Genomic DNA, 18,133 nt, shown 5'->3' with positions numbered 1-18,133 from the left:
CGACTTTTGCGACACTTTTGGTGCAAAACTAATGTGTACCTGTGGACTTAGGCTGTGGAGCTCTGAGCCAACAGGACGGGGAAAGCAGGGTTTCTATCGCCTGATGAGGGACAACTCTGTCCGGTGTAATGGCAAAATTACATTTAAGCATAATTCCTTATATTTTTATGTTTTATTTCTACTTTACTTCTCTCACAAATGCTGAAAGAGTTTATCTCATTTCCCACATGCAGATTTTGATTCTAATTTTGTGAGACATCCAGTCTGGAACATTATGTGAGCTCTGTTAGCCTGAACCGATAAAGGTACAAGGTCACCCCTAAAACTATCTCATGTTGTCCCATGCCAGTTAAGATGTAACAGGGGGGTGAAAGTCATACAGGGAGGAGGAGGTGAGATGACTCCAAGATGTCTCTTGTATTTCTCTGATTGTCTTCATGTGTATCAGATTGCCTGTCAAAATTGTTCATCATACTAATCTAAGTGTGTGTGTGTTGTCACTCTGAAGGTGTATATAAGCCTGGTGTTCTGTTCACTCATTGGAGGAACTGACTCCACACTGGGCTGAGGCCTTTTGTGAAATCATGTTGATCCTATTTTTGCAAATATATCTTTTTTAATAAAATACAAAAACCCAACTTGGTTTTAGTCTCAGTCTGTCTTATTCTATATTCTTATGAAATTTACCCCCCTGCTGCAAAGGAAACTTCCATAACACCGGCTTATTTAGCTATGTAGCATGGAAGCCTGGTGGAATAGCAAGCTAGCGTTAGCTAACTAACCAACCAGCCTGCTTCTAAATAAATACCTTTTAATTATCTGAACACTTTTTAACAGTCAGACTGAAACACTGGCGGTGAGCTCCAGGTCCTGCAGCCCCAGACGGACCATTATGGTGCGTTCTTTTTGTCTTGTAATCGCGACTAGTAGCTCGAGTGTGACGTCACATCCATGTCGAAAAACGAATAACCGCGGAGTTGTTGCGTTCTTTTTGTCACACGATACTACGAGTCGGAGAAAAGATGGATTTTTGTAACATTTTTAGTAACATTTAGGATTCTATTCACCCAGTTATTGACATATTACACACATATATTTCACAGTTTGATACATGAAAATTACGTTTTGATTAACATTAACGTTAGGCTACTGCTCTGCTTTCTGCTCAAGACTCGGCTTAAAGAGGTGATAGAATGATTATATAGGGTATTTTACACTGTTCCTTAAGGTCTCCTAATAGGGTATGTAACATTGGTTGGGCTGAAAATTGCCCGAATGCTATTTTATTAGGCCCTTAACTGCCCTGTGAATATGGCTCTATTTGGAACAAGAGCTTTTCTTTTAAATATGGTATGCTCATGAATATTTAGAATGAGCTACGAGCTGATTGGTTTGAGCAAACTACATAGAAACACATGGGAGACCCGACAGCAGGTCTCACTGCAAAGTTATACATTGTTTGTCGGGCTATTACGTTATTAAATTCACTTCTGAGACTTTTTTTAAGCGAGAAATCAACTATATAAAGCTCAAATATGGGCCGTTTTACGAAAATTGATGGCTAATTGCAAATTTGGTAAGACTGTGTGTCGGATTTCAGCTGCCGGTGCTGCCTGTGTTGCTGCCTTGCCGCCCGGCCTGCCTTCCTCCACAGACCCCGGCCTGCTGTGAGGTACATGGAGCTCCGTCACGACTGGCAGCCCACAGCACTCCATACCTTCGCAAAGTCACTGTTTTTGGGGTTAATGGACCAAACGCTGCTGCCCTGACAGAGCTCCAGGGCCTGCAGCTCCCCTCCTCCTGCTAGCTAAATGGCCCGTGTGTGAGAGTGATAGCTCGGTCAGCGAGCTTGTTACACCAGCAATCTGTTACCACAGGTCCAGTTAATCTAGGCTGGCTGTCAGCATAACTAGAGTAGCTATATTTACAGTTTGAGTTTCATCCCCCCACTTATACAACATCTCCCTAAAGGTCTTATAAAGATAACAACGGTGTCCGATTTCAAGTTAATGAATCTTTGTGAACAGCGGGGGGTTCGTTAGCTATGACTGTCCCTTCACCTAGAGGTCAGAGGAGAATGGGGGGGGAGGTCTGCAGCAAAGCATTTGTGTGTCTCTGTGTGTGTGTGTGTGTGTGTGTGTGTGTGTGTGTGTGTGTGTGTGTGTGTGTGTCTCTCTGTGTGTGTGTCTCTTTGTGTGTCTCTGTGTGTGTGTGTGTGTGTGTGTGTGTGTGTGTGTGTGTGTGTGTGTGTGTGTGTGTGTGTGTGTGTGTGTGTGTGTGTGTGTGTGTGTCTCTTGTGTGTCTCTGTGTGTGTGTGTGTGTGTGTGTGTGTGTGTGTGTGTGTGTCTGTGTCTGTGTCTGTGTCTGTGTGTCTGTGTGTGTGTGTGTGTGTGTGTGTGTGTGTGTCTCTCTGTGTGTGTCTCTCTGTGTGTTTCTCTGTGTGTGTCTCTGTGTGTGTCTCTCTGTGTGTGTTTCTGTGTGTGTGTCTCTGTGTGTGTCTCTGTGTGTGTTTCTCTGTGTGTGTTTCTCTGTGTGTGTCTCTGTGTGTGTCTGTGTGTCTCTGTGTGTGTCTCTCTGTGTGTCTCTCTGTGTGTTTCTCTGTGTGTGTCTCTCTGTGTGTGTTTCTCTGTGTGTGTCTCTCTGTGTGTGTTTCTCTGTGTGTGTTTCTCTGTGTGTGTCTCTCTGTGTGTGTCTGTGTGTCTCTGTGTGTGTCTCTCTGTGTGTGTCTCTGTGTGTGTCTCTCTGTGTGTGTCTCTCTGTGTGTGTCTGTGTGTCTCTGTGTGTGTCTCTCTGTATGTGTCTCTCTGTGTGTGTTTCTCTGTGTGTGTCTCTGTGTGTGTCTGTGTGTCTCTGTGTGTGTCTGTCTGTGTGTGTCTCTGTGTGTGTTTCTCTGTGTGTGTCTCTGTGTGTTTGTCTCTCTGTGTGTGTTTCTCTGTGTGTGTCTCTCTGTGTGTGTCTGTGTGTCTCTATGTGTGTCTCTCTGTGTGTGTTTCTCTCTGTGTGTCTCTGTGTGTCTGTCTCTGTGTGTGTTGTTCCTTCCGCCGCCTGCAGGGGGCGACACAGCTGAACCCCCGCAGACACCAAGCTCCCTGAAAGACACAAGGAAGACCGGAAACGGCCTTCAAAATAAAAGCATATGTCGTGTAATTAAATAAAAAATATCACATCGTCATATTCAGTTTAATTTGTTTCTGGCTGCTTTGGGTTTTTGACAAATAAGCCAATTTAATAGGGACAAAGTGATTATATCTGACTTTGTTGAAAGTAAACATCGATAAAAAGCACCACATTGTTTAAAAAAAGTGACAAAAACAAATGAAAAGAAATAAACTAATGTTGGCTGCAAGGCGTCTGCCACAGCGGGGTAGTCTAATGTATTTCATATATCAATATATGGACCAGAATATATCATAGTGGGGGGGTCTGGGTGTCCTCCCCCAGGGAAGTTTTGAGCATCAAAATACTTCATTTCCTGTATTCTGATTCACTTTAATGCACCAATTTATGGTGGAAATCCCTTTATTTATCCTTCACGTGAAGAAGGAAAACACAAATGACAATTCAAAATATATCAAAACTATAATGTAAAGTATGGTGTTATGTGTCATAGGGCCTTTCTATAAGCAGCTCGATTGGTTGGGGTCAGGCATTTCACCTGGAGTGGTTAAGGTTAGGGTCAGGGGATTGGTCAGGCGATAGGACATTGAAGGGCGGGTCTTGGCGTGGCCATAGTGGGATTCGTAATATCGCCTCCCGGAGAGAGCTGCAGCTGGCTGACTTCTGTTCATCAGATGCTGGCGTGTTTCCCCACCAGTACAGTGGGCTACGATTGGCTAGCACTGACCAACACACTGATATAAGGTCACTTAAACAGGGTTTAGCAGGTTTTAAAAATATAGAGATACATTTGGGTCTCTCTCTCGCCTCTTGAGGAGGGCACACAGCATAGACTACACACACACAACGTTGATACATACCGAAAAATGGGACTCAGTAGTCCTATGTTGATTCAATATTTTTTTATGTACAATACGTGCAGTGTCGCCCCCACCGACAACGCGTAGTATTGTTCGCATCGGCGCGTCGCGTATCAAAAACTAGGACGACGCATTTGGCAACGCATCGACGCATACTGGCGGCCGAAGCGTAGCGATGCGTAGCGATGCGGTGACTCTGTCACGGCCCTAAAGGGTACATGGAAATCCTGGAGCTTTCTCAAATGGGACGTGTCCCCCTAGGGGAACTCTGGGGGACTGTAGGGGTATGCAAGCGCTTTTTTCTAAGTTTTTGTCACTGGTTTTAAAGTTTGTGAGAAGCTTTTGTCGCTTTTTGTCACTATTTTCAACCTGTTCCTTCCTTCCTTCCTTCCTTCCTTTCTTCCTTTCTTCTACTGACTTCTTCCAATTGTTTACGTTTTTCCATCATCATTTAAATGTTTTTCAGTTACATGGCTGCTGTTTGGTAAATCTATCGCTGGTTAAAAACACAATTCAAATGGGGAACATTATTGAAAAAAGTTTGAGAACCGCTGTAGACTACACCAATGGTCTGCCAGAAAGCCAAAGAAGAAAACTACATATATATATATATATATATATATATATATATTTTTTTTTTTTTTTTTTTTTTTTTTTTTACATTTTTGGGCATTTCTGCCTTCATTAGAGAGCAAAGCTGAGATATGAAAGGGGAAGACATGCAGGAAAACCATCACAGGTCGGACTCGAACCCTGCTGGACCTTCTGCGTCGAGGAACACTAAACCTCTACATATGTGCGCCCCGGCTCTACCGACTGAGCTAACCGGCCACGACTATATTTTACTCTGAAAGGGCACCGGAAGTTGCCGCATTCGCTCCGCGGAAGATGACCGAGAGAGAAGTTGGAGAAGAAACCGAAGAATCCCGAAGAGACGCTGAGGAGATCCGGCGGCTGCAGCTCGTTGCTCAGATTAAAGTTGTGTTTTGAAGGTAAAAGAGTTCCCGGTTCCGTGAAGATGGACTCGGCTCCGGTGGAGATCGACGGCAGCGTGATGGAGGGAGTGAGTAACGCGTTACTCGCACTTTCAATGTTCCGCGCTGCTAGCATGCTAACAGCAGGCTAGCGGCGGCGCTGAGCGGACCGATGTCTGACCTGTTTCCCGGTGTCGCTTCTCCTTAGGGCGGACAGATCCTGAGAGTCTCCGCGGCGCTCAGCTGCATCACCGGGACCTCCGTGAAGATCTCCAAGATCCGAGCCGGTAGGAGCTCCCCGGGGCTCAGGTGAGCTAGCTCCCCCCGGTTAGCACGCTAACGTTAGCCTATTCATTGAAGTTGAGTCATCGGCCAACTTACTGAGCACATAACAATAAAAACAAACCGCCTGTTCTGTTTATATTCATGTTAATCTGATTTTACAATAACCTGACATCTGTTGTAGTTAATCGGTTAACTAAAATCATAATTTGCATGGTTATGTTTTGGTTAACTTAAGCCAAATAATGTGTAGCTTCACTGGGAAAAGACGTCGATAAGACTCCATTTAAAATCTACCCCAAAAATTACAGTTTCTGACTTTTTGGCAAACGTACATAACTTTTCAGACATGAAATAATGTTCATGCAATCAGCTGGAGTTACTTTACAGTTCGGCATCCAGCCTCTTGATGCAGCAGCTCGGACATTTCTGGAAATGTAACCGAAAAGTTTGCAGATTATGTCGCAGGCTTTCTTTCACAAAACAACGCCAGCGGCGTCATCCTGCAGCTGAGGATCAATTCTGTTATTAATCACGTTTATTGATTTGTTAGGAGGATCTCATGGATGCCGATTTTATGAGAAGACTATTAGCATCCCCAAGTTATATTATTCACATTTGTCTAATATGTTGATTTGTCTTAAAGTTAAAAAACTGGTCAAAGTTGTGACTTTTCTGAATGGAGTTCAGTTTTTCAGTCAAGACTGGCCCCCACCAACTACTGTTAATCATTTAAAAAGTCAAAGGTCAGTGCTAATAATAATAATAATAATAATAGTGTTAATAATAACAAAGGAGCCCTAAAAACGTCTAATTACTAAATGGAGTTTGGTGAGAATTTCTAATAGTTAGTGTGTGTGTGTGTGTGTGTGTGTGTGTGTGTGTGTGTGTGTGTGTGTGTCTCTCTGTGTGTGTTTTCAGACCCCAGCACCTGAGCGGCCTGCAGCTGGTCTCAGATCTGTGTTCTGGAGGTCTGCAGGGAGCCTCCATCGGCTCCACCGACATCAGTCTGACTCCAGGAAAGATCCAGGGTGGGAACCACACGGCCGACCCCCAGACAGCAGGGTGGGTCTCTCTCTCTCCTCTCTGGGTCCAGGTCCAGGGTCTGGACTCTCTCTCTCTCTCTCTCTCTCTCTCCTCTCTGGGTCCAGGTCCAGGGTCTGGGCTCTCTCTCTCTCCTCTCTGGGTCCAGGTCCAGGGTCTGGTCTCTCTCTCTCTCTCTCTGGGTCCAGGTCCAGGGTCTGGGCTCTCTCTCTCCTCTCTGGGTCCAGGGTCTGGGCTCTCTCTCTCTCCTCTCTGGGTCCAGGTCCAGGGTCTGGTCTCTCTCTCTCCTCTCTGGGTCCAGGTCCAGGGTCTGGGCTCTCTCTCTCTCCTCTCTGGGTCCAGGGTCTGGGCTCTCTCTCTCTCCTCTCTCGGTCCAGGTCCAGGGTCTGGTCTCTCTCTCTCCTCTCTGGGTCCAGGTCCAGGATCTGGTCTCTCTCTCTCCTCTCTGGGTCCAGGTCCAGGGTCTGGTCTCTCTCTCTCCTCTCTGGGTCCAGGTCCAGGATCTGGTCTCTCTCTCTCCTCTCTGGGTCCAGGTCCAGGATCTGGTCTCTCTCTCTCCTCTCTGGGTCCAGGTCCAGGGTCTGGTCTCTCTCTCTCCTCTCTGGGTCCAGGTCCAGGATCTGGTCTCTCTCTCTCCTCTCTGGGTCCAGGTCCAGGGTCTGGTCTCTCTCTCTCCTCTCTGGGTCAGGGCTGGGCACCACCCAACAAACTGCCCCCTTAGTATAAAGGCTGTTCACAACCTATCTAAGCAGTAAATCTCATCAGCGTCAGGGACCCAATCAGCACGCAGCATGCTTCTACCAAGATGTAGTAATGTCTGTGATTGGTTGTTATAGAGACTCACAGGAGACCCTCTCTGTTACACAGTCTGAGCTGGGACACTTAATGTTAGCATTTATTGGTTATATATATATATATATATATATATATATATATATATATATATATATATATATATATATATATATATATATATATATATATATATTCTACACCGATAAAATGTATTTATTTATTCCGCTGGATTTTTGCTCATTAATTCCTTCCACATTTTTCAACATAGAAACTTCATTCATACATCAAAACGTTCGGCTTGATTCAGAATGGCGTGCTACTATTTTTATTATTCGTAACATTTATAATTTCCGAGATTTTCAACGTTTAGCGGACATTTTTTCCCCATTAAAGCGGATGGACAAAATGTTCAAAGTTGACACATTTTCATACATTTTCAACTGCTGGCTACTCATTCATACATTCACCGAGAAATTCCATTCAAACTTTAAAACGATCCCCATCTTTCATACATTCAGCGTTGGTATTCAAGTTTCAAATCCCATTAGTACTTTTTAAAATAATCTGTCTTCTTTAATGCCTAGAACTAATGTCTTTCTGCCATTTTTACATTGGTGTGTATGGGATGGGATGTTCGGACTCAGAGGGCAGGGCCCAACTGACAGAGTGGAAAGAGGCAGAAGCTAAATTTTCTTTACCTTGCGCTACCATCCACAGTTTTAACTCCTCCTGCATTTCATTTACATCAACATGTAGGAAATCTTGTGCTCTTTCTTACGATGTGCTTAGGGAGGCAACACGACTTTCACACGAGGCACAGTGAGCTTCCAAGTGAAGCCATCTCCACCAACTGCCGCACTGCCTCCTGTACTAAATCCTCCCAGAAATGCCAGGAGGAGAAGAGAAACGGGCCCTTTTCAGACAGCTGCTGTCCTCACATTTCTGACACCACACACACCATTCTTGGACAGGATGATCAGCAGGGTGTTATGTCTCTCACAGTATCAAACATTAAGAGATAGGAGTTAGGGTTTTTGAGCTAGGAGCAGGACTATCAAAGGTGCATCAGAGCCTCCTTTCTGTTTGAAGGCCTCTCTGAGACAAGAGTCGTCATAGCAACCTTTAACTGCAGTTGGTCCCTGTCATGTTGACCAATGGTGTGAAGCTACTGTTCCTAGTCTACTCCTCTCCTGTCATCCTGTCATCCTGTGTGTGTGTGTGTGTGTGTGTGTGTGTGTGTGTGTGTGTGTGTGTGTGTGTGTGTGTGTGTGTGTGTGTGTGTGTGTGTGTGTGTGTGTGTGTGTGTGTGTGTGTGTGTGTGTGTGTGTGTGTGTGTGTGTGTGTGTGTGTGTGTGTGTGTGTGTGTGTGTGTGTGTGTCCTCTCCTTTCTTCCTCTCCTACTCGTCTCCTCCTCCTTCCTCTCCTATACTAATGGTGAATTATTCCTTAGGTTTATGGTTAATCTTTCATTAACTGAGTTTTATACAACTTTTAATTTCCATTCATACTTTTATAAGAACTCTCTGAAATAGGAGTCGTCATGGCAACTTTAACTGCAGTTGGTCATGTGATCTGATCCCTGACATGTTAACCTGTTGCTGTGAAGTCACTGTGTGGTTGTGTTGTGTGTGTATATCTGTGTGTGTGTGTGTGTGTGTGTTAAACATTAAGCGATCAACGTTAGGGTTTCCGAGCTCGAAGCAGGACTATCAAAGGTGTGCCACTACTCCTCTCCTCGTCCTTACTTCCTCTCCTCCTTTACTCTTCTCCTCCTCTCCTTTCCTTCTCCTTTTCCTATCTTACCATCGTCCTGTGTGTGTTTTTGTAAGTTACTGTGAGTGTTACATTACATGTAATTTAGCTGATGCTTTAATCAAGAGCAACTCACAATTGCTATATACAGTATATCAGAGGTAACACACCTCTGGAGCCACTAGGGGTTAAGGGCCTTGCTCAGGGACACATTGGTTGATGTATCGCAGTGGGAATCAAACCCAGGTCTCCCACACCAGGTCATATCCTGTGTGTGTGTGTGTCTCAGTTGATTGACATTACCCTATATGACATATTTCCTGCTTTTCAGACTCATTCATTCTCCTTTAGCTGCTTCTTCATTCAAATTCTGCTTCATCTTAAAATTAACTACAAATATTAAATCATTATATTCCACATCTTTCAAATATTCTGGGCATTATTCAACTCTTCAAAAGACATTCAGCCTTTTTCAAAAACAAGATATTCCACATAAAGACATTATTCATATTATACTTTTCAATGATATTTATACTTAATAAACCCATTCCCACTTTTTCAACTAAACATTCTGCGTATTATTCAACTTTTCTAAGACATTCATACTATAAACCCATTCCCAGTTTTTCAACTATTCTCACTACTTTACCTTCTAACACAATTCAAGTCAGCAATCAGCAGTGTGGCGTCAGCCTTTCAACATACAGCATTCACACATTCTCTAGTTATTATTATTATTATTATTATTGTTATTTCAATGATACCCAGATGGCCCTTTCACTAAAGTGTGTGTGTGTGTGTGTGTGTGTGTGTGTGTGTGTGTGTGTGTGTGTGTGTGTGTGTGTGTGTGTGTGTGTGTGTGTGTGTGTGTGTGTGTGTGTGTGTGTGTGTGTGTGTGTGTGTGTGTGTGTGTGTGTGTGTGTATATCAGGAGTGTGTGTCTGCTGCTGCAGGTAGCTCTACCGTGTGCTCTGTACGCTGCCGGTCCGTCCCAGCTCTGTCTGAAGGGAGGAACCAACGCAGAGATGGCTCCTCAGATAGACTACACCATCAAGGTAACACACACACACTCAGATAGACTACACCATCAAGGTAACACACACACACTCAGATAGACTACACCATCAAGGTAACACACACACACACTCAGATAGACTACACCATCAAGGTAACACACACACACACTCAGATAGACTACACCATCAAGGTAACACACACACACACACTCAGATAGACTACACCATCAAGGTAACACACACACACTCAGATAGACTACACCATCAAGGTAACACACACACACACACACACTCAGATAGACTACACCATCAAGGTAACACACACACACACACACCAGATAGACTACACCATCAAGGTAACACACACACACTCAGATAGACTACACCATCAAGGTAACACACACACACACTCAGATAGACTACACCATCAAGGTAACACACACACACACACTACACCATCAAGGTAACACACACACACACTAGATAGACTACACCATCAAGGTAACACACACACACTCAGATAGACTACACCATCAAGGTAACACACACACACAGATAGACTACACCATCAAGGTAACACACACACACACACACACTCAGATAGACTACACCATCAAGGTAACACACACACACTAATACACACCATCAAGGTAACACACACACACTCAGATAGACTACACCATCAAGGTAACACACACACACACTCAGATAGACTACACCATCAAGGTAACACACACACACTCAGATAGACTACACCATCAAGGTAACACACACACACACTCAGATAGACTACACCATCAAGGTAACACACACACACTCAGATAGACTACACCATCAAGGTAACACACACACACACTCAGATAGACTACACCATCAAGGTAACACACACACACACTCAGATAGACTACACCATCAAGGTAACACACACACTCAGACTACATCATCAAGGTAACACACACACACACACACACACACACACACACTCAGACTACACCATCAATGTAACACACACACACACACTCAGACTACACCATCAAGGTAACACACACACACACACACACTCAGACTACACCATCAATGTAACACACACACACACACACACACACACACACACACAGACTACACCATCAAGGTAACACACACACACACACACACACTCAGACTACAGAGATGAAATGTTTATATGTCAACGTTTAAATTAAGACATTAAAGAGAATTATAATCATAATAATAATAATAATAATTATTATTATTATTATTATTATTATTATTATTATTATTATAATAATAATAATTCTCTTTAATGTCTGTGTTAATGTTCTAATGATGGAGTTTGACCTGTTGGGTGTTTTCTTCTTCAGGTGTTTAAACCAATCGTGGAGAGGTTCGGCGTCCATTTTGATTGTGACGTCAAAATGAGGTCAGTTTCCTGTTTCCTGTTTCCTGTTTGCTCCGTAGTAACCAGTGTGAGACTGTCTGTTGGTACCTGTACTACTACACATGGTACTACTACACATGGTACTACTACACATGGTACTACCACACTACTACACATGGTACTACTACACTACTACACATGGTACTACCACACTACTACACATGGTACTACTACACATGGTACTACTACACTACTACACATGGTACTACTACACTACTACACATGGTACTACCACACTACTACACATGGTACTACCACACTACTACACATGGTACTACCACACTACTACACAATGTACTACTACACATGGTACTACCACACTACTACACATGGTACTACCACACTACTACACATGGTACTACCACACTACTACACATGGTACTACCACACTACTACACATGGTACTACCTCACTACTACACATGGTACTACCACACTACTACACATGGTACTACCACACTACTACACATGGTACTACCACACTACTACACATGGTACTACCACACTACACACATGGTACTACCACACTACACAATGTACTACTACACATGGTACTAACACACTACTACACATGGTACTACCACACTACTACACATGGTACTACCACACTACTACACATGGTACTACCACACTACTACACATGGTACTACTACACATGGTACTACCACACTACTACACATGGTACTACTACACATGGTACTATCACACTACTACACATGGTACTACCACACTACTACACATGGTACTACCACACTACTACACATGGTACTACCACACTACTACAGAATGTACTACTACACATGGTACTACCACACTACTACACATGGTACTACTACACATGGTACTAACACACGACTACACATGGTACTACCACACTACTACACATGGTACTACCACACTACTACACATGGTACTACCACACTACTACACATGGTACTACCACACTACTACAGAATGTACTACTACACATGGTACTACCACACTACTACACATGGTACTACCACACTACTACACATGGTACTACTACACATGTCAGACACGGGACAGTTGTCTGTTCATTGGACATATTGGAAATATTCAGACTTTTATTCTGAAAATACAAAATAATTTCCAAAATAATTTAGAATTTTTTTTGTTTGTTAAATACTCCCGACTCACTTATTAGACCCCCCCCCCCTAATATTCCATATATTGTCTGTATTTCAAGCGTTATGACCCTAAAATATTTAACTTTTTCCTAAAATGATTTTTAAATAAGAAATATTCGACTTGTTTTCCTAAAATTATTCAATTTTTTTTTCCAACAATAATATGAGGAAACAATTTAGGAAACAATAATATGATATTGTTTCCTGAAGATTTAGACTTTTTTATTTTGAAAATATTGCACTTTATTCAGATTTTTTTTTTTTGGGACTTTTGTTCCGTGTGTGTGTTTCAGGGATTACTACCCTGAAATATTATACTTTTTCCTAAAGATTTAGACTTTTTAAAACTAAATTTTGACTTTTATTTTGAAAATGTTTCCTGTGTGTGTTTCAGGGGTTACTACCCTAAAGGCGGGGGGGAGGTGATGGTGACGGTGAACCCGGTCAAAGAGCTGCAGCCCGTCGTCATGACGGAGAGAGGAAACATCACCAAAATCTACGGCCGCGCCTTCGTCGCCGGCGTCCTGCCGTACAAGGTACCACAGACAGGAAGTGATGTCGTAGCTTTCTGAAAACTTACTGAGATTTGATGTTCAATGAAAAACTATGAACATGAACCAGCCCCGAAATCACCATCACCAAACTCCACCAGACTCCATGTAAATAATCAGGACTTTTAGCATGTATAGAGCCAGCATATCTCCACCAGACTCCATGTAAATAATCAGGACTTTTAGGGTGTATAGAACCAGCATATCTCCACATGTAAATGGGTGAATTAAGGGTTTATTTCAACCAAACCAGAGTGGTGATTGTTGGAACAGTGGAAAGATGAACCAAGACGGCTTTTGGTAGTTTTATTTAGTTTCTGTCCACTTTGAATGAAGTGTGTTTTACGATGATAAAAGTCCTGATTATTTACATGGAGTTTGGTGATGGTGATTTCGGGGCTGTTTGATGTTAAACTAAAAGGATCTTACTCTTTAACTAAAAGGTCTATCTCTGTAGGGATCCATCCCATAATGTTGTCAGAAACTAAGTGTGTGTGTGTGTGTGTGTGTGTGTGTGTGTGTGTGTGTGTGTGTGTGTGTGTGTGTGTGTGTGTGTGTAGTTGGCTAAAGACATGTCGGCGGCTGCTGTTCGAGTCATCAGGAAGGAAATCAAAGAGCTGTACATCAACATCTCTAACCTGCAGGAGAAAGAAAATGCCTGCGGGAGCGGCAACGGCATCATGTAAGCCCCGCCCCCCTGCTGACATCACTGCTGCGTTAACGGTCAACGAGAAAGATGGGAAATAACATGCTCAGATACACACCTTTTACATAATGTAAAAGTTGTTTTCTGCCCTCTTCTGGGCTTGACTTGATGGAGAAATGAATGAAGTTTGGCTTACACACAGCAAAGAGTAAAGAAATGCACACATGCGTTGCGGCACTAACTAAAGAAGGCCTGAGTCTCCTGGCCCGGCAACAACACACACGCTGCGCTGCTATTGGTGCAATTTGGCCAGTCAGGATTCACCCAATTAGAACTCTCTGAGATGTAAAGATGTGACATCTCTTCTCCAGCCGAAGAGAGAGTTGTATTCTCCCCCTAGCTCTCATAATATCACAGCACCCAGATATTTGTGGCTTCCCATTGGCTGTGAATGCGGCGGGCGTGTGGTCAGCTGCAGCTCTCTGATTGGTCCTCTCTGTGTTTCAGAATCATCGCTGAGTCGTCAACAGGTTGTGTGTTTGCAGGTTCAGCTCTGGGGAAGAAAGGTCAGTGTAAGCCTTAAATGTGTCTGTTTTTACATGGAGTCTGGTCTACAGGGGTCTGAATTGAAGTTAATCAATATACAGTAAGACTGTTATAGAATATAGGTTTAAATTTATTTCAATTCATTCAATACATGTTGCAGGCCCTTTATCCATTATACAAGTTGCTCTAAAAGGACTGACAGTATAAAAATATTAGGATAAACTAAATTGTAGTATCTGATCAGCTTATGTGACCTGCACTGTTAGAAGAATGCATTGTAACTCTGACATTGATTGAACATTGGCTCCATCTACTGGATCATTGGCACTAATTGCCTTACTGTTTATTAAGCTAGATAGATCTGTGTAACTTTATGTACGTATATGTATGCATGTATCCACTTTATTATATACAACTTATATCTGTACATATAGTCAAACGTTCATATTTAACGTTACCTTGTTCATCTTTGTTTTTAGCTGTAACGTTATGTCTATTTCTGTGTTGAAAGCAACACCTAGCCAGACTCAGATTCCCTTGTGTTTACACTTACTTGGCCAATGAAGAAGTTTCTGATAAAAATCCGACATTTACTGTAAGTTCTTTATTTATTAAGTATCTTTGCAGATATACCCAAACATTTATTTGTATTTTTTTTGAGTGAATTGGCATTTTGGGTAACAAATGGATGCAACAGGTAACATGATGTGAATCTAAACAATGACAACGTACTGTACTGTAGTTATCAGTATCAGGGGGAAAGTCACACTGGCGACGTGCTGAGTTCAGACGTCTTTAGTACGTAGGGGCGACTGTGGCTCAGTGGTAGAACGGTTGCCTATCGGAAGGTTGGTGGTTCAATCCCTTGCCCTGCAGTCCCATGTCAAAGTGTCCCTGTGTGTATCTGATGAGCCACAGTGTGTGAATGGTTCCTGTACTATGTGTTGAAGAGCTTTATAAAAACAGTCCATTTACTTTTGATGTTTCTACATGCACTCGCCGCTGGTCTCTCGTCTGCAATGAGCCCATATTCTGCTCATTCTCAGGTTCATAACTGTATTTTAAGGTTGTACCAGAATAGGTTTACATGGCTTAATTATCAAAACACACCATATTTTAGTTGTACTGCTGCAGCTCTCTCTCACTGCTGCAGATCCTCTTTTCACCTGGTTTCTGTTTTAGCTACAGAGTGAGACCTCTTTTCATCTTCTGTACTATCTTTGACACACAGAGACACAGACACACACACACACTGAGACACACACACACACACACACACACAGAGGCACACAGAGACACACACACACACACACACACACACACACACACACACACACACACACACACACAGACACAGACACACACACAGAGACACACACACACACACACAGAGAGACACACAGAGACACACACACACACACACACACACACACACACACAAACACACACACACACACAGAGACACAGGGACACACACACACAGACACACAGAGACAGACACACACACACACACACACACACACACACACACACAGACACACACACACACACAGAGACACATACACAGACACAGAGACACATACACAGAGACACATACACAGAGACACATACACAGAGACACATACACAGAGACACAGACACTGAGACACACACACAAACACACAGAGAGACAGACACACACACACAGAGACACACACACACACACACACACACACACACACACAGAGACACAGACAGAGACACACACACACACAGACACACAGACACACACACACACACACACAGACACAGACACACACACACAGAGACACAGACACACACACACACAGACACACACACAGAGACACAGAGACACAGCCTGTTTCTCTCTCCAGATGTTTCCAGTATTTTAGTCCGATATGAGATCAGATTCTGAACGGCCGCCATTAGAGTCTGGCTTTGAATTTCCGGAGAAACAAACCCATGTGACGCGTTCGTCCAATCAGCTGCCGGTCGTCAGTTCTTGAGCAAGAACACAGAGTAGCGCCGCCTGTTGCTATGGAGACGTATTGCGTCTCGTCCGTGTGTTCTGAGGAACCTTTTGGACCAGCTCGGGGAGACGGATCATCTGACTGGCCCGGTGTGTCCAACCTTTAGTGGATCAGGGGACTGATCGGTGGTTCTGGTCTCAGTCAGCTCAGATCTCTGTACTCCATTAGTCATGTCTGATGCTGTTTTCATGCTGAAGGACTTATTTCCAGGAACCGTACGAGCACATCTCTGGTAAACACAAGAACTAAAGAGGTGCTTTAACACGACTCTTAGTGGAGGAACTCAGATTTACACATCTGTCCATTAAATCAACTAATGGATTAAATCAGCTAATGGATTAAATCAGCTAATGGATTAAATCAGCTAATGGATTAAATCAGCTAATGGATTAAATCAGCTAATGGATTAAATCAGCTAAAGGATTAAATCAACTAATGGATTAAATCAACTAATGGATTAAATCAGCTAATCGATCAAATCAACTAATCGATCAAATCAACTAATGGATTAAATCAGCTAATGGATTACATCAGCTAATGGATTACATCAGCTAATGGATTACATCAGCTAATGGATTAAATCAGCTAATGGATTAAATCAGCTAATGGATTAAATCAGCTAATGGATTAAATCAGCTAATGGATTAAATCAGCTAATGGATTACATCAGCTAATGGATTACATCAGCTAATGGATTAAATCAGCTAATGGATTAAATCAGCTAATGGATTAAATCAGCTAATGGATTAAATCAGCTAATGGATTAAATCAACTAATGGATTAAATCAGCTAATGGATTAAATCAACTAATGGATTAAATCAACTAATGGATTAAATCAACTAATGGATTAAATCAGCTAATGGATTAAATCAGCTAATGGATTAAATCAGTTAATGGATTAAATCAGCTAATGGATTAAATCAGCTAATGGATTAAATCAGCTAATGGATTAAATCAGCTAATCGATCAAATCAACTAATGGATTAAATCAACTAATGGATTAAATCAATCAATTAAATCAACTAATCGATTAAATCAACTAATCGATTAAATCAGCTAATGGATTAAATCAGATAATGGATTAAATCAGCTAATGGATTAAATCAACTAATGGATTAAATCAGCTAATGGATTAAATCAGCTAATGGATTAAATCAGATAATGGATTAGTCGGTACGACTGACTGAGGGAGTGTCCTAGTCTCGTCGTTGCTGACTCTTTTTATTTAATGAAACCAGTGTGTGTATAACACTGTTCTGCCGTGTTATCACCACAAGGTTACACACAGGTCTCTGCTGATTGGCTAATGTCTCTGACAGTCTCACCTGTCTGTCTGTCTCACCTGTCTGTCTGTCTCACCTGTCTGTCTGTCTCACCTGTCTGGCTGTCTCACCTGTCTCTCTCACCTGTCTGTCTGTCTCACCTGTCTCTCTCTCAGGTGTGTATGCAGATAGAATCGGTGCAGAAGCTGCTGAGATGTTGCTGAGAAACATCCGACACAACGGCTGTGTGGACGAGTTCCTGCAGGACCAGGTGAGACACACACACACACACACACACACACACACACACACACACACACACACACACACACACACACACACACACACACACACACACACACACACACACACACACACACACACACACACACACACACACACACACACACACATACACACATATACACACACACACATATACACACACATACACACACACACACACACACACACACACACACACACACACACACACACACACACACATATACACATATATATATATATATATATATATATATATATATATATATATATATATATATATATATATATATATATATATATATATATATATATATATATATATATATATATATATATATATATATATATATATATATATATATATATATATATATATATATATATA

General features: G+C 42.4%; 1 protein-coding gene across 1 annotated transcript; it reads left to right on the top strand.

The window, feature by feature from the left end:
• Positions 1-4,833: 4,833 nt before the first annotated feature.
• rtca (RNA 3'-terminal phosphate cyclase) lies at positions 4,834-17,731 on the top strand (the record flags this gene model as incomplete). The annotated part of the gene is made up of 9 exons (XM_028572797.1): positions 4,834-5,040; positions 5,160-5,260; positions 6,155-6,298; positions 9,755-9,878; positions 11,201-11,259; positions 12,819-12,960; positions 13,536-13,657; positions 14,129-14,187; positions 17,637-17,731. Coding segments are annotated over exons 1-9 (891 nt in total), but the record flags the coding sequence as incomplete, so codon positions are not given.
• Between the last annotated feature and the right edge of the window lie 402 nt (positions 17,732-18,133).

This window comes from Perca flavescens, unplaced genomic scaffold (assembly GCF_004354835.1).
Source record: "Perca flavescens isolate YP-PL-M2 unplaced genomic scaffold, PFLA_1.0 EPR50_1.1_unplaced_scaf_80, whole genome shotgun sequence".
Lineage (NCBI taxonomy): Eukaryota > Metazoa > Chordata > Actinopteri > Perciformes > Percidae > Perca > Perca flavescens.
This window is presented reverse-complemented; position numbering and strand designations above follow the sequence as displayed.